Consider the following 23,001-nt stretch of genomic DNA (forward strand, 5'->3'; position numbering starts at 1 on the left):
CATCATATGCAGCAGGACAGTTTTAACTAACTGTAAGTAACAAATTTCAAAAGTTTTTCTTTAAAGTCAATTTCCCACAAACTACAATTTTCAGTACATATGCCCCATTGTATCAGAAACTATCATAGATAAATGAATGAAATTTTCAGAGACTCTGCATAACATAAAAAGACACTTCTGGTACTACATTCATTAACATTCCCCCATTAGGAAGTTCACAAAAAATATTAAAAAAGTATTTCTTAAAAACTAAAAAATGGATAAAGATTTTAATACAGTTGACTATTAGTACCATGTAACATACAGTAAAAATATTAAGGTCCTGCATCAAATAGTTTTTTCGGAAATGGGTCAAATACGTGCCTAAATTAACATGGGTGAGATAGGCATGGTATGGTCCCCTTAACTACTGCTTTCCTTTCATGTCCTTCGATTCTTATAACTGCAATCTGCTTTCTGTACAACTTGTGAATAAACTTTTGCTCATTTTATATTAGCCCTGCCACCTTCAGATTTCAGAGTGTTTATTCTAGTCAACATTGATAAAAGCATTCTCTAGATACAAATGCTATTAACACAAGATTGTATTTCTTCAACCTATCCTCTAAGATGATACATAGTGCCAGTACTGCCTTGTGTGTTCCTACATTACTCTAGAACCTAAGCTGACACCAGTTTCCACCTTTTTTTTTTTTTTTTTTTTTTTTGCAAATTATTAAAATGACAGTTTAGAAATATTTGTAAGAGGAATTATTACATTGCTCTCTAAGTGTGTGAATTTAACCTGCCTCATAACTTGCACACCAGATGGCTCTCCCGAGCATCTCAGTACTTCTGAGGCAGAGTCACCTACTCCAGGGGTTTCAGTGCTTTGTCAATTATTATCACAGTATCATATCTCTCATCTAATTCCTTTTCCCTTTCTACAATACTATCTTTGTTTCCCTCGTGTCTGTTTGTATATATTCCTTCTACCCATCAGCTTTCCATTCTTCCTTAGTACCAGCTCGTCATCTGTGCTTTTGACATTCACGCATCAGCTTGTCTTTTATTCAAAGATCTCTCTGATTTTCTTATAGGTGGCTTCTCTCTTTCTCTTAATAACAGATGCTGCAACAGCTTTGCGTTTCTCCTCCAACCAATCCTACCAAATTGCAGTTCCTGTCAATCTCAGTTTTTTTAGATGTATATAGTCCCTCTTGCCTACTTTTATTTGCTGCATTTTTATATTTTCCCCTTTCGGCAAGTACATTCAATGTCTTGTATGTTATACAAGGGTTTTGACTGGGCCTTGTGCTTGCATAAGGTAGTTTCCATCTGTCAGATGTTTCACCACAGACAGTGCCTCATACTCATAGAATAAACAAATGCAACATTTGTGAGTAGTCTCTTGAATGATGATCGTCAGCCAGCCAGCCAACAGTTCTAAGGGTAGGCTTGCTTACGACAGTCACTGAATCCTTTTTGGCAACACCTGACAAATTTCTGCTTCAAAAGCACTTTAGATTTGCACAGTGCTTTCAGGACAAACACTATTAACACAATATCCATGCTTACCACTCAAACATTGTAGTTAGCTGACAATGGCTCAAGATGCAACTGTAAAAATCTGGTGAAAGATTAAAAACTGTACTGATAAATCAAACTGAAATGGGGAAAAATGCATGTTCACCAGCAGACTGATATAAACAATTACAAATTCTCTACTCAAATAAGTTTCATTAACTCAATTTTTCTTCTTATTATACCAAGTGAAGGCATTCAACACACTGAAAGCTGGTGAAAATGACAATGTATGTGTGTGTTCCTGCTTCTAGTATGTTGTGTCCTAAATCATTTTACTGAACTAAATACACAAAAATAGTGGCACAGAAAGAATTAATGCAACTAATAAAAAACAGACGTTTTTATCTCATTAGAAAGTTTACATACATGTTGTGCAACAGAATATTTCTTATCCACAAACAGCTGAAGGGCAGCCATTTGTTGACATTCTAAACATTTTACGCACAATTAACATCAATAACTTCGTCCAAAAAGAGAATAGAACAATGGTGTCCTATTGCATGCTGGGTGGATACATTTATCATTAGGTTCCAAGGTATCAGGCTGGTCAAACGGGATGCATAAACCTTTGGCACCCATGGCAAGAGCTCCTGGTTCAGCATCTGCATCATCCCTTGAAAAGAAACAAGACATTTGATTAAAATTAAGTAATAAAGTTAGGCTGAAAATTAGCAACTTAATGGTTTTATGTACCATGAAAAAAATCAATTCATACTGCCTGCGAGGATACTTCAAACTGAATGAAATGAAGATACAGAGACTAAAATATCTCTGATCTATTCACTTATTTTCTTTTCCTGTAGTCCTATGAAACAGAAATGTCACCACAAATGCCTACTGGCAGTTGAGTGCTTTACAGAGATATCCCTGAAGCCTTTCCTTATTTGATTTGTATATGACATATGGATGATAACTATTGAAAGACATGTTTGGGGGAGAGGGTGAGGGTGAGGAGACCCTTTCAGGTGATGGGCTAATTTGTTAATTTAGCATATATTGGTTTAAATTCTACTTTGTTAAGTTAGATTCAAACTGCACATCTTGTTTTATCAAACATTTCTCAATGCATTTCAAATAGTGGCATTTGCATCACCCACTGTCAGAATGGAATGCGAGGAACCTCAACTTCAAGGATTCTCAAAAACAATTTTTTTTTACACTTGACAGAACTGTGCAGTCACCTGAAGTCAGTTTATTTTCACCAAACCTACTGATATTATAATAGTGAATTTTGAACCTTCTTAGTCTCTACTTTATTCTTTGCTTTGTTTTACGCCGCACTTGAAAAGCTGGTATTTTTCTTAGAACTGTTCTTGCCTAAAAGTTCTCAACTTGTATTTTATAATGTTTTCAAAGATTTGCACCATACTTTCTCCATTATTTCAGTATCCGGTAGTGTGGAGCACTTAATGTATGATATTTGTCAATGTACAGCGTGTCCCTGCATTTCTGGCACTGCACTCAACAAGACTCTTGTTCATCAGACTCTCACTAATCTGTACTCTGGTTTCATTAGAAAGATTTAAGTGCTGTGTAAAGTAAAAGAACAATTTTTTTGTATGGGTATCTGTGCATTAACTGAAAATTATATGCATTCCAGATGATTTCCTCTCTCCCACACCCCCCCCCCCCCTTTCCCCTTACACTGTTCCTATTTATCACATTAAGTAAATGAGAAACCTTTTACTCTGATGATGATGATGACGATGATGTATCTGTTCCAATGTCCTCAGGATCTATACAGCTCTGCACTATACACAAAATTATTTAGAGGGTTTACCCTTAAGACATACTTGTGGAAAATGGTCAAGGGGCAGTCCTTTGCTTAGAATCAGCAGAGGATACTAACGGAACACAATAGCAATCATCTAACACAGTGTCTCCCACAACTACAGCCCCTCATCCGTATTGTGGGAGATGGGCAATGACGTAAAGTACAGGACTGCCTGGATGGGTGAAGTACAGGGGGTTTGTGTGTGACCTGAGAGACCGCTACAATAGATGTGAAGGTCATACAGGTACCCTGAAAAGTGAGCCAACATGACTCCAGTGAAGCTAAATTAGGCCTAGCAAGCCAGTAGTAGATAATCCATTTGCTTTTAACAATCAAATGAGCCTCGGATCAAAACTAATAAAGAAAGTGACAAATCCTTTAAGCAGATCTGTTGGACACGGTGGCCAACATGACCCCGATGAAATATGGATTTGTCCGACAAATGTATAAGAATTGGGTCTATTAAAGTTGGTCCTTAGAAAAGGATGCAAGAATCCAGGATATCACATGGGCAATGACAGAGAGGAACATACCAATAATGGTAGCAAGGTGCAGGAAAAATGATATCAGATGTGGCGGTCACAAAGAGACAAAAGAATGATGTCACAATAATAGCAGCTAAATAACTGGCAAACAAAGAACTTACCGTGGAAAATATACACAACAGAATAATTGATGGAAGGAAATATTCTTGATGTAGTTCAGGTTTATGCTCCTCTCATAGGATGTGAAACAGATGAAGAGGAGTAGTCTATTATTAACACATGGAGGCTACGGCACTGGGATCACAGATCTACTTCAAACTTTGTACCTCTTTACTAGACCCTTAAGGGGCTCCGGAACGCCCTATACTTGCAATGTTAAAATAACGCTTATAAATTACATCTTTCCTCACAAAGTATTTGAGGTAGGAAGTTGAACTTTTTACAGATTATTTATTGGAATATGGGCTACAACTTAACACAGGGATTTTACAAAATTTTAGTTCAGTTATTAAAGATGATTTTTTTTTTCAATTGTAATGAAAATTCACAACATTTTTTTGCAATTTTTTATTTATATATTCAAAAATATACAGTTTTTTGGAAAAAGGCTGTGTTAAATTATGCAGAAGGTACTGTGTAACATTTACTGAAAGTTTGAAACAAATATGTTTGGAAGATCCTTAGAAAACATGTAATTAGTATGAGAAAATAAAAGTTTTGGGAATCGAGCGACAAAGATTGGATTAACTTTTTAGTGCATTCCAGGTCCATAGGATGGATTATCTTCATCCTCTGCAAACTCCTCCTCCAGCTTCCTCTTGTTCCTCCAGCTGTTTACTCTTGCTTGTATTTCTAGACTCTTTACAGCCCTGTCTGCAGCCCGAAGGCGTTCCTTGTCTAAAGCAAGCATCGCTCGTACCATGTTAGAACCTATCTTCATTCCCATATTTCTAAATACCTTTGGCTTTCCAACATTTCTCCTTTTCTTAAAAGCCTTCAGAGGATTTCTAATAACTTTACTTTTACTCATTATTATACTTCAACAAAACAAGAGACTCAAGAAACAGAATTAATTACGAATATTTTCGAGATAACGACAGAGTAAATAAACATGAAACAATCGACAATCACACCAGCGATATATATTGAACCATCACAGGTTAGCCACAACACATACTTTATCTCACATCACTAAAATGTACCTGATGAACACGGACATTAATAATAACGCCATTTGACAGCAGTTTAACAGCGCCACAGTGGGTCACGCCCATGTAGAACACATTTCAAAAAAAATTAAAAATAGTTGTAGTCTTCGGAATTGAATAAATTATATATCTATTAAAAGGTAATAGTCTGCAGATTCAGAAAACGCAAAAAAGTAAAAATTGAACTTTTCATGATTTTGAGCCTTTCCGGAGCCCCTTAAAACAACATAATGTACGAGTGGGAAAGCACACTTCTTTGGCAATTCCAAGAAAATAGCAAGAGAAGTTTTACGCGTCTATTATGTAACTGATGTAGCTGTGCATAGGTGCTGGGCGTTAAGAGTCCATAGTGGTCAAGTGATTACTGTTTGAGCCTTGTAAGACGAATGTGTGTGAGGTGATGGTTCATCTCCCGCTCAAGCCTTCATTTTTGTAGTAGATGTTTAAATTATGTGAAATTAAAAAATTTGCACATACACTATTCGTTCTTGCTACATTAGCAATGTCTCACCACTTTGCAGGTTAACTGCCAAATGGGGCCTGCCTCTGTGTTTGAAGGTTGATACATTGATGTGCGAAATAGTTCCAGTACCTTACCAGACTGCTTGTATAAAGGATTTTGCAAATCACAACAGCCATACCTTTTCAAGAAAACACTGTGCGTTACTTAATTTATTTGACGACAGTTAAAAATATGTTTTTTTTTTGATTAATTAAAATAGTATATAATCAAATAACATTTATATTCACTAAAACTTCATGTAAATACACATTTTTTTTATATTACCTCTCAAATGTCATATAAATTAAATAATATGATGAGCGATGAAAAAAATACAGATTACAAATTTAGTTTGAGCAAACCGTTGCCTCACAAATATTTGTCTTACAAAGCTTGAACACTAGTCACTTAACCACATGAACTCAAACAGCCAGCACCTACGCACAGATACATCCATTACATAATACATGCAGGAAACTTGTCTTGCGACTCAAGAGTTGCCAGAGTAGTGCACATAACTACTTGCACATTATGTTGTTTTAATGGCCTACTAAGGGTGTGCAAAATTTGAAGTAAATCTGTGACCCCCCAACGATGTGGCCTTCCCTTGCAAAGTAGAAGACACTGTAACATCTAACGAGACTGGGACTATAGGAGACTTAAAGTCTCTGGAATTAGTAGAAGAGCATATGAAACAATCATAGAAAGCCATGGGCAGGTCACAGAAGGTATTATTATACACATGTCAAAGAAATAATGGATAATCGGTAATGGATGACATAAGGAAAAGTATGGTCACAAATTCATCAGATACAGTTGGAATTTTTAACAGATATCCATAACAGACTTTGTAATAATAACTTACGGTTGCATAACATCCCTGAAAGAAGTGAAAGTGATACAAGGCATTAGTGTTGATGGTGAACACAGACTAGTGGTAAGGAGAGTGAAGTGATTCAGAAAGGGTACATACAGGGGAAAAAGACAGGCAAAAATCAAATGATGGAAACTGAAAGAGAGAGAAACATTCCACATGGGAAAAATATATCTAAAAACAAAGATGATGTGACTTACCGAACGAAAGTGCTGGCAGGTAGATAGACACACAAACAAACACAAACCACACACACAAAATTCAAGCTTTCACAACAAACTGTTGCCTCATCAGGAAAGAGGGAAGGAGAGGGAAAGACGAAAGGATGTGGGTTTTAAGGGAGAGGGTAAGGAGTCCTTCCAGTCCCGGGAGCGGAAAGACTTACCTTAGGGGAAAAGGTAATCCCATTCCTGATGTCCAGGCGGAGCTTCAAGGAATCCTCAGAACCTTAGGCCCCCTACAAAAACCCACACCCTTTCGTCTTTCCCTCTCCTTCCCTCTTTCCTGATGAGGCAACAGTTTGTTGCGAAAGCTTGAATTTCGTGTGTATGTTTGTGTTTGTTTGTGTGTCTATCGACCTGCCAGCACTTTCGTTCGGTAAGTCACAACATCTGTGTTTTTAGATATATTTTTCCCACGTGGAATGTTTCCCTCTATTATATATAAAAGATTAGGACATAGCTCCCCAAATACGAGAGGAAGGATGCAAAGAAAAATTGAGGAAGTTCAAACAGGCCACAGTCAATGCAATAGAAGAAACAAGTGGAAGGACATCAACAAAAATCTGACACAAAGAAACTCCATGGTGGAATGACAAAATTGGAGAAGCAGCCATACAGAAGAATACTGCATGGAGAGAATGGTTCAAAATAGAATGGAACGTAACAGGGAAAAACGTAAACAACTGCGTAGAGCAGCAAGGAAAATGATAGCACTGGCTCAGATGTCCCTGGAAAAATTCACAAAAGAAACAGAAGAGAATTTTATGGATTTAAAGGGTGCATACACTTTGAGACTACATAAATTTTAAAATATTTGCAAAAGTTATGATGCTAAAACTTCTGCACCCTCAATGGCAGGCATGAATAATTGAATGACTTGAGTTATACCATACAGAACACAACATTTGCCTCAGCCTGCTTTTGTGCACACACTGTCTGAAGTATCTGTTGGGCTAGGGGCGGCATGGGGGCAGAGCATTTGATGTTATGATGTCGGAGCAAATCCAGAGACACATCATCGCCAACTGCAACTCCAAGAAATACACCAGACGAAGGATTCCAAGAAACCAAAATGAATAATTGACTAGAAACACGTATAACAAACTCCTGAATCGTGTTGTAATATATGGCAGAAAATCGGAATGGTTTAGAACAGACAGAAAGTGTTCTCTCACCAGTGCTCTTCAATATAGTCAAGCATATCATTACAAGGAAAGTTTGCCACTGGTCAATAGCAGACAATATGAAAATCACAGTATTTGCAATACAATGATTTGTGAGAAACTGGAAGGGCAAATAAACACCTGGCAAAGGGTAATTGAAGAAGCAGTCATGGAAATAAGCTTAACAAAAAGTGAGGTAATGAATATCAGAATGAAATAATTAAACAAGTAATTTTTTTCAAATATCTATGAGGTAAGCAACAAAGAAAGAAAAAATCAAGGATAAAATTTTGGAGAGGATAGAAAATTTTATTACTGTGTATCGGATATAATTAGGAACTGGAAAATATCTGCCAAAGCAATGATCATGATATGCAGTACATACTATCTACCAATTTTGACCTACGGATCAGAATATTGGAATATGGACAAAGAAAGATCTAAGCAGAATACAAGTGACAAAGATTAGCCTTCTACAGATCTTGAGTAAGATGAGAAGGGACCGGACAAGGAATGAAACAATGTGAAACATACTTCAGATGAATCGCCTAAAAGAAACAAAGGAGAGAAATAAGCTGCACTGGTTTGGCCACATTAAAAGAATTGGACAAGGAAGACTTCTAAGAAGAGCTCTGGAATGGACAGAATCTGGAAGATGACCAATTGGAAAACCGCAAACAAGATGGAGTGACTAGGTGAAAAATGATACAGTGGACTACAGTGGGAGGAAATGCTTAATGATAGAATGTGGGAGAAAAGAGAAGATTGGAAGAGGTTCTGTGAATGACTTGCATAAGCAGAAATATTTCAAGAAGAAGAAGCAAGAGATCTAATTAGAGTGCATTCTTATAACAGGTGAAATATAAAATAATGCAGGGCCCTTAAGATAGGACAGTGGCAATCTGTTCCAGCCTCACATTTAACATTGATACAAACCACATCCATCTCGAAAAAGCTACCCCTTACACTGATTCTAAAAGTGCCTCATTATTCAGTGGCAATTATTTAAAGGTTACTCCATCAATGGATGAGCAATGTTACAGTGCTCAGATTTGTACAGTGTGGATACAATTTTTACGCCTGTCACACCAAGAGGTGTTTCTGCCTATAGCCTCAGCATACAGGCTGGAAATAGGGGTGGTCCTAAATGCCACTATCACAGTTTAATTTGCTGATGGTGCATTACATGACTTTTAAATCCAATGGTTTGGCGTAACTTGGTAGAATCACTGGCCAACAGAGCTGGAGTCATAAAAGGCTTTGCAAAACTTGAGAAAACATCTCTGTCTGATCCAAATGTTCAAACTAGTTTTTCTCTTTACAACACCAGTTTCAAAATAAATGTATCAAAAATCTTTGGTTATTATTTGATTAAATATAACCTGCTTTACTGGACTTACTTACAAGGGAATGGTCCAACAAGACATGTCGAAACCTACCCTGAAAAGTTTTTACACAAGAACAACACAACGAAAGAAATGCACTGCCTAAATTTTAGCTGCTAAGAGGCACTGCAAGTATTTTGTAAATAAGGCTGAAGTTTTTTTGCCGTGCTTTTTACAGTTCTGCCCGCCTAGCAGGCAGCTTGACGGATCACTTGCGCAACACCACATAGTGGAATTATCTGGAATTCACAGACGTCAATTTTAAGCATCTAAAGCGAACACATGCATTTGCAGAAAATTCACTACCATTTGCTTCTACATGGGTAGAACCATGTATACTAGAGGGAACGGAAGAGAACATGAAGTAGTGAACATTGCCTATGAATCCTGTGTTATTAGTGTTTAGAAGCAATAATCGGCAGGATACAACTCTATCTTGTTAGAGCCAAAATGTGAAACTTTGCTATTCAATGAGGATTATTTTGCATGGCGAGCTCACTGTTCTTGATGGAGTATGCAAAATGGCGAAGAGAAGGAAGAATTTAAGAGTATCAATTTGTATGGAAGCGTGACATGCGTGGAGATCATGCAGTTTACACGGAATCTTCATCTCTCCTTAGCACTGGTCCAAAATTTTCATTGTATGTCAGCTACCATTTTCACCTGGTGTCTCATTACCATTGAGTGCAAAATTATAAACAGAACAGTAATTACAACATCAGCTATCATCTCAACAGGTGACACAGCTAGCATTTCCACTGGTCTAATGGTCATATTCATGATTCCCTCCCTCAGCCCCAAAACCAAAATGGTCTAATGGAAAAGCATGCGCTTCGTGAACCAGTGCGGGATCAAATCCCGTTCGGACTACAACATTTTCATTATGATTTCTAACCGAGAATTCACTTCTCACAGATGTTGGAATGGTCGTGTAAGACATGTGGTTCGGATTCCACATTAAAGTGCAGGTCTCCATTTTCCAATCAGGTAACTGGGGAAGGTTAGGTATACGTAAGTAGTTGCAGTGGTGTCCAGTTGAAAGACCTGTAAGAGGCCTACCAGGTACACCAGACAGAATTCTCTTTTGCTTGTGCTTGTTTGCTCCAGTGAAAATCTGGCTTAAACCAAACAAACACTGTTTTGAATAACTTCATATCAACAGTCCAATTCTTGCACATGTAATTCTGATAAAAATGGCTAGCAGAGAAAATAAAATCATGGCAGTGGCATGGCATGTCACAGATGACCTCCACAATGAGGACTTGTAATTTGTTGAAATGAAATGTGTCTTGCAGTACTACATTTTATAACAATTCCTGTAGGCCATTCCTTATAATAATGTTTGAATGTTGTACATTTGACTATAAGTGAAACAGTTCTTTGTTAATTCCCTGTATTCGTTGCAAAAATGCAAAGTGTCTACTGAATGACAAAAACAAACATTGTTCTTGCACCAGGCACACTGTACAAAGGAAAAAAATGATGCAGTCAGGCACTTCAGAGGAACCACTAGTTGTATTTAGACAGAACTGGGATGGAGTCAGAAACGGTCCCGGTCACTGTTCTGCACATTGCACTGCTGACCTTCCACTGTTGAAAAAATTTTTTGCCGAGAGGTTGAATCACGCTAATAGTTCCAGGTGGAATCCACATTACATCTACAGATTTTTCTTCATCCTCCACAAAAACAGGGGTATTGGTATATCCAGACCAAGAATCCAACAAAAGCAATTAATTAGTTTCTGCAGCTGGTAGAAATATGTTTTGAACGAAATGTTGAAAATTTATTTTTTCCCATTTTTCCAGATTTTGATGCATCGCTTACAAGATTTTTGCAACTAAACAGTCAATTTTTATTTTTGGTCTTAATTTGCCTTGTGGCTTTTGAAAACAGATATACAGCTGCAGAAACAGTAAACCGCTCATATACTTGTCACTGGCGTTATCATATAAGAATGTGTCATTGCATTCATTGATTGGGTGACTGACTCCATTTTTTTTTCACCCTGAAATGATAAAAGTGCAGTGTGCATGTAGTTCATTCACAGAACCTGACCAATCAGCATTATAAGCAGCAGTTGCACGGACAACAGCATGCTTCGTCTTTACATCAGCTATGAATTTCTCTATAATACTGTCTATTACTGGTAGCTGTTCTATGTGTTTACGTGACGTAAAATTGGTAATTTTGCAACTTCCTACTCTGTACTATTTCTTGAACCTGCATAGCCAGGTCGATGAAGCCTGGAAATTAGCAATGTTATGTCAGATCTCCATTGGCAACGGTGTATAGCCTCTCATGAGCAGTTCTAAATCTTTTGAATAGTTTTTCATTCAGATGGTTTAGGGATTCCATTTGGCACATATTTCTCACTTCATGTAATTCATTTTTCCGTTTGTACAGTTAATGCTCTTATTTTATGAAATGAAAATGCCTTTGCACACTGTGTAACTTCAAGCATTTTTTCCCTCTTTTGTTTAACCAATATTTCACTGCCTTTTCTTTTCTTTGTCACTGAAAGCTGTTGCAGTACATGTTTTTTTTTTTTTTAGGTTTGGAAGGTATTCTTCAGAACTGTTACTAGCGCAACTGACGTCATCTGAACAATAATTCATGGAATCGTCACAGTTATTTCCTATTTCTTCTAACATATCCACAATTTCAAAAGAAACGTTGATATCATTTGAATGAATGTCAAGGTAATCAACTAACAAACAAATGACACATATGTATGTCCTCAGGAGAAATAGGCTATTTCGGCTGGAAATCACGTTCTTCATATTTCATTATTGCTAAATTGAGAACATTAATTGGATTCCACATTACTGTGGAACTGAAAAAAGGGGTACTATTAGTAGGAATGCCTTATAAAGCCACAATAAATATTGATTCATCTTTATCTGTATTGTCAATACTTACCAATATAGCAAAAAGCAACTGATAATTTGTAATAGATGTTACTGGAGTGGCTAATTCGAGAGAATAATAACTGTGTACTGTAGTGTCGCAGAAATTATCAATGAATGGTAACCTGAAACATCCTTTATAAATTACACTTGGGTTGTGTCATGTTTCGTTTACAAATGTACTACTGACCTCTGCTGTGTGTGCGCCTAGTTGTGCACGTGCAGTTGCTACAGTGCCGGTAAGGATGTACATTTCTTACGTTGCCTGGTGTGCTACAAATTTGGCAATTTTCAGCTATTTTTTTAATAGTTGCAGTGCCTCTTAGCAGCTAAAATTCTGACAGAGCATTTGTATAATTTTCTTCCAGTGTAAAAAATTTCAGGGTAGGTTTTGACATGTCTTACTCGACCATTCCCTTGTTAGGTAATAGACAAGATTGACATAATTAATTTACAGTTTGATTTCTCATAAGGTCCAGGTATAGAGAAAACTTGTCTGTGGTGATATGGAAGTTCGCCCATGACAATAACTAATTTGTGTAGAAAACTCATAAAACCATTGTCTAGATTCACTTCTCAAAATTTGTTAGATTAATCAGCTCATAGCAGCTTCACCACATGTTTATACTGCTCTGATAAAACCTATCCCTCATTTGAATCTCAAGTTATCAGTTTTCTGGATACACTTTCCACTGTCGATTCCTCTTCTTGTTGTTACTTGGTTTTTCCTCCAAGTGAGACTGATGTCCACCCAGAAGTCATACAAGCAGAAGGCTTCTATGCCAATTTCATCTGCATCACTCAGTTAAGGTCTGGACGAGGAGGAGATTATAATGTTTAACATCCCATTGAAAACTAGGTCATTAGAGACACAGCACAAGCTCAGATTAGGAAAGGATCGGGAAAGAAATCGGCCATGCCCTTTCAAAGGAATCCCGGCATTTGCCTGATTTGATTTAGGGAAATCAAGGAAAACATAAATCAGTGTGGCCAGACACGGATTTGAACTGTCATCCTCCTGAATGAAAGTCCAGTGTGCTAACTACTACACTACCTTGTTTGGTAGGTTAAGGTCCATCAGTGTGTGATGTCACCTGCTATACGAATTAAACACACTTATTATCTGGTGTCTCTCAGTGTCCTGGTGAACTTGTCAGTTGGTCCTAGGATTTCTTTTTCTTTTCTTTTTTCTCTCCACATGTCGTTTCCTTCAACTTTGGATTTTTCTGTTAAGCGGAATACATCAAGCTGCTTGTGATTCAAAGTCCACATTGAACTAGAGGTCCCCCTGTGACTGGCTGAGTAAATCAGTTTGAAGGTCACAGGAAGTTGAGGATATACCACTCCAGTATGACTGCGCCTAATAAAGCACTGCAGTCTTCAGAAAAATCTTTGAGTTGCCACATTTTATTTACTTACTTATTTTAATCATCTGTGGATATTACAGACGTCAATACTCTTACAAAGAGAAGCAACAACCCATACCGAGGCTATCTTTCTTTGCAATGTTAGCAACAGTTTATATGTTTAATACAAAATTTTCATGTAGGATTTGTAGTGTCTCTTATGAGACAATGAAAAATGATTAATGTCGAAGTTTAATATGAGGGTATGTCAATTATTATCCGCAATTTAAATAAATTTTTGTTTATTTTGGTAGTACTGTCGTTACACGTTGATGACGCAGAAAATTCTGAAATGGTCGCACAACTGTTATGCACGATGAAGGAGCCGGACAACCGTTTACCGCCACAAATGAAGAAATTATTGGGCATTCATGTGAAATGATTCTCTTAGACAGACCATTAACTACTGATGAAGTGGCACATCGTCTGCATATTAGTCACGGTTCTGCCTAGGAAATCATTCACAACAGACTTGGGTTTCATAAAGTTTGTGTAAGATGGGTCTCAAAACACCTCTCACAGTTGCATAAACAAACCCGCTTGTACATCTTTTTATTTTTATTTTATTTTATTTATTTATTTATTTTTTTAAAAAATAAGAAGGATCATTACTGGTGATGAAACATGGATCCATCACTACGAGCCCGAGAGTAAACGGCAGTGGAAACATCCAATTTCGGACATGCAAGAAAAAGTTAAAGTTTTTTGGGATGCACAAGGTCCAGTACTGGAATATTATGGGGAAAGGGGCACAACAATAAACATTATACATTACAGTGAGATGCTTACTGCCAGGCTAAAGCCTGAAATTCACAGCAAACGCCAAGGATTTCTGTCAAAAGGCGTTGTGTTGTTGCACGACAATGTCTGTCTGCATACTGCTGCCCACACTACTGAAACGCTCCTGAAACTCAAATTTGAAGTACTGGATCATCCTCCATATAGTCCCGATCTTGCCCCTTCTGACTATCACTTGTTTGGTCCACTCAAACGGACATTAAGCGGCCATCGATTTGCCTCGGATGAAGCAGTGAAAGAAGCGGGGCATTTCTGGCTTGCAGCTCAGCTGAGAAACTTCTTTTATGAGGGCATCAGGAAGCTTGTATAACGATGGACCAAGTGAGTTGAAACGCAAGGAGGCTATGTTGAAAAATGATGTTCTTGTAAGTTTCCTATTTGATTACAATAAAATTTTATAACTACTTTGCGGATAACAATTGACTTACCCTCATATATTCTGCAATCAATCAATCTTTGAAAATAAAGGACAAGCAGGAAGTTAGCAGTTGAACCTGTGTCATCCGATATTGCAAATTAAATGAAGTTTGATCAAAGAAAGAAAGGCAGAGAGAGAGAGAGATTGAGAGGGGGGGGGGGGGGGGGGGAAGGAGGGAGACTGTGAAATAAAAAAAAGTAGTATGGGAAGAAAGAGGTAGAAAGAAAACATGTATAACAGCCGTAAGGCAAATCCTCTGGAGTATAACAAGTTGTAATTCAGTTATTCGTCTAAAATAATTATCAAGTACTGAAATAAAGAGCTCCTCGTCCAGACTGTGAAGGCCCAAGGGATGTCTACCAGACACCATTTCACCCTCTGCCTTGTGGCGTCATGTGGATGCGCTGTGGTGGGGCATATGGGTCAGCTCACTACTCTTCCAAGTGTTTAGCACTTTCTAAACAGTAAGCAGATGCTACTTGGTCAAGTAGCTCCTCAATTGGGATCACGAAGCCGAGTGCTGCTGATATCAGTCCTCTCACCAAGCAAAAATCCTTAGCAGTACAGGGAATCGGACCTGGGTTCTCTGCTCGATAGGCATCAACATCACTCAGCTAAGGGGACAGACAGTACAGTAGTAATATGCTCTTTGTAATTTTCTACTTTACTGTGACTTGATTATGACAAATTCTTGACATCTTCACCCCTATTCCCTCGCACTATGTAAAATCTTGAACTGCAGGGACTTTTTGAACATTTTGCAGCCAATCTAGAATAAAAATTTACCTTGCGCTGTCTTTCTTGATGTTATCTTCACATTCAACTTGACCACAGAATGGTGCGAGCACAATATTTTTCTGATCAACAATTTGACAAAATTCAGTCCATTTCTTTGTAAGTTTAGTGTGCTGGTCCAAATCATTCTTTGCCCTGCAAATAAAGAAGATATTAAATTTGTTGTTTGAACTAAATCAAAGTACACACACACACACACACACACACACACACACACACACACACAGAAGATGAATGAATGCAGTGAACACATTCATTACAATACATGGAACTATTTCTCCATTCACGTGGTTTTTCTAACAGTGCTCACAATACAGGCTTTAAAGGCAGTTATTTGTGCTGTTGTTGGTATTTGTTTAACAGCTTTAGGCAGCGGCCCAAGGCATAATTCTGTGCTGTATGTTTTGTCTTCCTGTGCTGCAGATATCATCAGAGGCTTTGACTCAGGAAGCAGTTACAGTCTCAACCAAGCTCAGCAAGCCATTATTTTTATATGTATTCACGCAATGGTCAGTTCGTGACCGATTGCCAAAGATTGCGTAGTAACACCAATGTATGTTACGGAGTTTGCAGTGAAGAAGAGCTGGAGCTGTTTGTTTTATTTAGCACTAAGGCCCACAACAAGCTCTGCAACATACATCTGGGCAACTCCATGATCTTAGGCAGTGGTCTGATGACATCATGAACTGACCACTGCATCATACAAACTGTTCAGCTGGCTGAGCTTGCTTCAGACTGTAACTGCTTTCTGAGGAAAGCCTCTGATGATGTTTCCAGCATTGAAAAATGAAACATCAGGTAGTGAATTATGCCTTGGACCATGACCTAATACCCAGAAAACAAATATCAGCAACAGCACTCTCAAAATTTCTGAAAAAGTCTGACACTGGAAAACGTTAATAACTGTCTATAAATACATTTCATTGATGTGTGTTTAAACATTTACCTCTCTTGGCACAAGGAGAGGGTGTGAACAATTATGTCAACAATGCAAATTTATATGCTATCTGAAACATACCCGCTGATAGAGATCAAAGCAGAATGGACATCAGTAGCGCCAGTTTGCACATCGAAACATATATTATACTAGAGCTAAGCACGTTATTGGCTGAAAATGTGATGTCTTAGCAAGAATATTCACCTTAGTTACACAGGAAATTACACAAAAATAGTAATGCTGTATACCTAGTAACACAGAATGTCTATTACTTACCTTTCAAAACAGAATTTGCAGCAAAATAAAGATGGCACGATAAATACAGAAATACAGCCATAAGAGTCCTCATCAAAGGAGGTTTTATTTGTACACCAAAAATTATGCTCAGTGAGCCACAATACTTGGTAGGGGCCGCACGCGCGCACACACACACACACACACACACACACACACCACCTTGTTCTACCTCAAGTGTGCATGAGCTCTTTGAGACATCTTGTATGATATGGGCCAGCTCACTGACTGCCTGCGTGTCAGGTGCTTGCCCACATCTACCCACGGCTCCACAATTGAATAGTCTGGTATACACTGTGAACTGAAAGCCCTTGTATCGCACATACATTGAACTTAGGTAGTCTGTGATCTGTTGGGTTAGAAGTTGCCAAGACACACAGAGCTATCAAGAAAGACTAAGTAAAGGAAGCTTTATTCATGTGAACAGTGGTTGTAGCATACTACAAAATAACAACTAATTTGGTTAATTTATGAAATGGAGATTTGAATTGAGAAAATTATTGAATTCACAATGAATAGAAACACTGCCCCATACTTAACATCCAAGAGGTGCAAGTCCTAGTGCTGTTGGCACAAACACTAGTCCTATGGGAACTATATGTTCATTCTCAGAAGCTCACAATAAGTGAGCAACAACTCTTCTCAGTGAGCGGTACCACTTCTCTCCTCTCCCACCGCTGTTTCAACATTCCTCAACAAATCCTCTTTCCTCTCCATAGAAGGAACACATATTTTCAAAGCTACAACTACTATTTTCTACATTACTTTTTTTAAATTATTGGCAGTATTTGAAACTGCACCTCATGAAGACACGGACTGGCCAGGCATTTGTAATTTTAACAACTATTCTGATCAATATGTGAATACACTTCAAGGTCAACAGATGACTGATAGTATTCCACATCAAATAACCACAGGAGCTTGTTGCTTTTCATCCCAGAAGAAGAAGCAGCACTTGTTATCATCATCACTGCCAGCTACTCATATTCATAACCCTGACCAAACAAGTTCCATGGCTCTGCATCTCCCTTGCTGACTATGTACAACTAGTAGTGGAAATTATTCCGTATCAAGAAATCAGCTATATCTCAACTGATTTCCTATCTCTGTTCCAACAAAATTTAGGCTGTACACGCCACATTTTATGGCAATGCGATTCATGGTTTGCATGCACTCACCGCATATCTTATGCTATCAATGACACTGCTGACACAATCTTGACTGCCTCACATAATTTTGCATTGAGCCTCACGGCCGCCTCCATCAGGATACAGCACAAACCATTTGAATCTCTCCTCATCTTACGAGACTTATGGTGACAGTCAATGCCCAAAATGTGGTAGACACCTACAAGTTATTCCAACAGGAATAATTGTTGTCCTCCTGTGGGACATAGTTATCTGAAGAATTCATCCTACTGGAACACAATTTTAGCTTCTCCTTGACGCAGACTTCCAAACAATTCTAGCCATAAACACCCTCTTTGGGCTATACCACTATCATAGGCTGCCATCTGCTGTGTCCTGAAGCACACGGTCTATTTTACAGCACTTCCTAGAACTACTGTGCGATATACCACATTGTTCAAACTATTTGGACAATATAATTGTCACCAGGAAAGACCTAGAACATCATTTCTGCAACTACAAGTGAATGTTCAATGCTGATACAAGAAACAAGCCTGAAGTTACAAATGTGAAAATTGTTTCAACCGGAAGTAGAATACCTTTGACACGTCACAGTGGGGGACCAGCAGAGGTGTACCTTCAAGTCATTCACAATCTAACTATATGCCAGAATCTTCAAGAGCTAGAGGTGGTACTACGCAAATTAAATTATTAGAGACATTTTACCTCAAAGGAGCGACAATCTCCACAACATCATACTGACTCCCAAGCTGACGCAACCTGAATGGAATTTGTAATGCAAGAATTCTTTTTCTACAGTTGAACATTTCTTGATCAAATCACTTGCCTCACACATTATGCATCTTGCACAGAGCTATTTGACTGTGCACCAGATGGATCAGTGCACAACAAACTTTGTCATCAGCTCAAACCACTGCTCACAGGCACTGAAGGAAAACCTCTTTCATTTTGGCATCCAAAAATTCTATGAATAGCTATTTGGCCCTTCATACTAACAAACAGATCACAAATCCTTTCTCACAAGTCTTGGCCTTCATTGCCACATTCCACAACACACTGCCCAATGATTACAGTGCTGGGCTCTCCTCCTCAGTAACTATATCAACATAAAATATAATTTTGATCCACAATGTGCACTGAGGATGCAGACGTTATCTCACAGTTACTGATGGGACTGGACAAAGTCTTTTATTCCTTTCCACAGGTCATCTTACGCAATGAGCACCAACCTCCAGAAGTCCTTGTTTGTACTTACACAAGTATTAGCTGGCCTGCAGGATTCTGACCAAAACTAGAACCCAAAAGCTAGTTCACCATTAACAATTTTCCCTCTTTTTTAGAGTGCAAAACAACTGATATTATAAGCACCAAAATCATGACTTAAAATAGGCCATTTTCTAGATAAAGTAATCTTTGGTCCTTACAGTTAACTGGCACATAGGAGCCTAAATGGAATCACTAGGTGGGTAACACTACAATTAATAATGACAGCGAACTTGGAACACTAATAATGAAACAAATTTTACAGCACTTCCCAGAACAACTATTATGCGATATTTCACATTGTTCAAACTATTTGGACAATATAAATGTCACCTAGAATGACAATAGAAAGCTAGAATCAAATATTACAACAACCATCCTTTTAAAGAGGGTGTTAAAGAGCTGCTAAGACAATTGGCAACCCACAGCTGGAAATTAAATTTCCTTCACCACATTGCTATGATGAGTAAAGAATAAAAAGCTATCTGCTGCCTGTGCTCTATCTACTTAAACCTCGGATACCTCAGATGACAGAACACATTAAAACCAAAGGTGGTTTTTTAACTTTGCACTGGATTAGAAAGTAGCATGCTGTCCATGGTTTGTTAATGGAAAGAGCAAAAGTGTTGCGCAGGGTCTCTGTTTAAGAGATCATGATGCCTGGAAAAAAAAAAAAAAAAAAAAAAAAGTGTTCCAACTAAAATTATCTCCTCATAAGGAGAAGCATTACGAATAATAAACATTGTAAAGAATTTTTGGGGCTTTTGTTAAGTACTTTCTTTTTGGAAAGCTTTTTTTTTTTTAAATCTGATTTTTTGTGAGACTGTTTTTGTTCATAGCGCATGGGGATATGCCAAACATATGAAACATGGATGATGGAGTTTTCCTGTAGTTTCGTTCGGAATATATCTTGTTTGTGCTGTTAGTGCAGAGATCTGGGGTTTGTTTTGTTACGCAATGGAGTAGAGATGAAAGGAGATGTGTTTGTTTGTTTGTTTAGTTGTGTAGTGTAAGAGGAATGTAGTTAACGGTATTTTCATATTGTAGATTTAGGTAAAGCATGGGGAAGGAAATAACACACAGTTGGCATCTGGTGTAGCACTGAAGAGATTGCGGCCACTGAAATGTTTTGGTGTGCAGTGATCTCAATACATGTTCATTTTTGGTTACCAGTGGAAAGAAAGCAGTAGATGGTCATTAAGTTATCAGCAGATGAGTGATGATGGCTAACAACCATATTATAATGAGCAAGGACAGTCTAAGAAGACAGAACATTTACAGCTGTGGGGAAATGGGCTGCAACCAAGCAGTACAGAATGTGACATCTCAGGACCAACTTCTCGGCTGCCAGGAATGATAACAAGGGCCCAAAGAACTACCTGTTGGGAACCTCACCTTCCTGAACAGTACCTTGGATCCCGGCTTACTCAGCTCTCTGGATGAGCTTATGGCTTCACAGAAGCAGCACTTTAGTGCAGAACAAATGTTTCAACATATTCAATAGTATCGCACCACATCACGATGGTCGGAACCTTGTCTTCTGGTACCATGTGATCCTTTTTTCACTTCTACAGCTTTTGTTACCTATGGTGGGAATTGTCAACTGTCACGAACTCCCAGTCCACTAAATACCATACCAGTCTCCAGCATTGTGAACTGGACTGAACTAAGAGGAAAAACAATCAGTGTGAAAGTTTACATAAGTATTAAAAAATGTACAGTGTACTATGTGATGTTTAACACTCAAGCGGCCACGCCTATGTATAAAGTGCACCAACCACAAATAACATTGTCTTGTACCATTCCATTGTTGTTTTACAATTACAAGCCTGTATCTATTCCTTCATTGTTGCTTCAGCTAACACAGTGATAAATTGGGCTGTCATACAAACAAGTGAGCAGCAGCAATATAAAATAAACAGTGAGCTAGGTGAGAAAAAATACACCACCTGTGCAACAAAATTTCCCAAATTCCGATTTAGCAGCACAATCTCACAATGAAGCAGTTGTCTAAAACCTAATTAGTAATCGAATAAGTATCTGGCTGAGATCTGACGCAACTGTGCTGTTTAATGCTCTAACTGTGTCACTACTATGGGGTAATATTTGCACATGGCAACAAAGAGATTCGATGAAAAGTTTAAATTATAGCTGTTTAATTAAAAAGTGGTATAGCTCTTATAATGTAAGTTTACTTTATCACTTTTTAATTAAAGTAAGATTAGACTGTAATTTTGCCAATACATGTTTACCTTGGTACACAAAAACAGCTGTTCTTTACATGCCTACAAAGTAACTATTCTTTAAATGTGTACAAAGTACGTCATGCGACCATTTGTGTTATGAAAATTGACGTGTTTGCTCAAGGGTCACAAATTTTACAGATTCAGCAGCAGCCTAAGGTTTGGTGCACCAAATCTTCTTCTAAAGCACAAAGTGTTGCCTCAACAACCTTCCTAGCGGACTTCACACGCAGTTGCTAGGGAGACCAGCAAGTGGCCTGTGAAATTCTGCTGCCAGGGCTGGAATATTTCAAGATCTCAGTCTGCCAATGTAGTGAGCTATATCATGCCTTGGCCTGATACTGTGCCATCTGGGTTCCTACATGACCAGAAGCAGGGTCTGATCATAAAAATGGCTGGGCAAATCTACTAGAAATATTCGCAGCCCAGACCTAGCAGTATATTGTCTGCAACTGTTACGAGTACTGAGATGTACTCTACATCAGCCAAAGGCCTGATGTGTGTCATCCAATCTAGATGTTGGGCCTCTAGCATAGATTACGGATTTTTATAGCACCAATAAAATACTTTTTGACGAATTCTAAATTGTAACAAAGTCAATAATAAACCTCTGTTTTCTGTGATTCAGCTACAGAACACTTGGTTTTGAGAGCATTTTCTTTGAATTCTTTTCCTTTTTTCATTTTTTCCTTAAAAACTATAAAACAGCATCTTTCTTATCATATGTTTGACAGTACTAAATACGACTTCTTGCGACCTTCCAACAGTAAAGAACATTTTTGGCTTACTTGTTAAACAGGCTATGATGAATAGTTTCCAATAACTGTTGAAGTTCACTGACTGCCGAGTCACGAGTTATAGGAATTTTCTCTCCATTATCACGGCGAACAGCAATAATCTGCTTCTGCTTTAAGTCCTTTGGACCAATTTCTACTCTTATAGGAACTCCCTGAAACAATAAAAATTTACATTGCACCAAAATCCTGTTACAGAAGAAGAACTATAATATAGCTGTATCCAAATCCTGTTACAGAAGAAGAATAGCTGTAACAAATAGTTGAAGGTTGTGTTGACTTATCCTAAACACACATTTAAATTTAATTTTAAGTAGATGACAAATCTGGAAGGCTTTCAAATTATACATATGGTATTGATCTTTTGGATCTGCAGCTCTTGTCTTTTTTTCTGTGTCTGCAAATTAAATGATCGGATATAGGTTCCACCTTTTTGCAAACACACTGTTTTCTCTTTCCATCTAAACTTGTTTCAGCACCTCTGTGTCTTCACAGTGGGTTTTGTTTATTGAAAACTGTAAAAAGTGCACATATTTTAGCTTGTAACTGATCTAACAAAGTGAGGCTTAAAGAAAGTTTTTGTTCGTTTTGCTTGGTACCGTGATTTTATATTATATGGTTTTGCAGGACCGGCTGTATGGTGGCCTGCACTGATAGATTTTCATCTGCAAACCAAACAATGTAAATGTGAATTTTATTGGTGAGTTAGCACATTCCTTGACTTTTAAAAAACGTGATTTTGGTGTGTCACAATGTTTTGTGTATATATTTGTTATTACTCAAGTTTTGTTGTGACACCTGTCCTTTTGCATTCTGGGGG

At 37.9% G+C, this 23,001-nt stretch overlaps 1 protein-coding gene across 1 annotated transcript in view; it reads right to left on the reverse strand.

The window, feature by feature from the left end:
- Window positions 1–1,891: 1,891 nt before the first annotated feature.
- Window positions 1,892–23,001, reverse strand: part of LOC126193193 (bifunctional glutamate/proline--tRNA ligase) — a 248,437-nt gene continuing 227,327 nt past the window's right edge. The window contains exons 24-26 of the mRNA XM_049932666.1: window positions 22,176–22,336; window positions 15,494–15,637; window positions 1,892–2,179 (exon numbers count right to left, since the gene is read on the reverse strand). Of these exons, the coding sequence (XP_049788623.1) occupies window positions 2,020–2,179; window positions 15,494–15,637; window positions 22,176–22,336 (465 nt within the window). The 3' untranslated portion in view covers window positions 1,892–2,019. The remainder of the gene's footprint in view (window positions 2,180–15,493; window positions 15,638–22,175; window positions 22,337–23,001) is intronic.

This window comes from Schistocerca nitens, chromosome 1 (genome assembly GCF_023898315.1).
Source record: "Schistocerca nitens isolate TAMUIC-IGC-003100 chromosome 1, iqSchNite1.1, whole genome shotgun sequence".
NCBI classification, from domain to species: Eukaryota; Metazoa; Arthropoda; class Insecta; order Orthoptera; family Acrididae; genus Schistocerca; species Schistocerca nitens.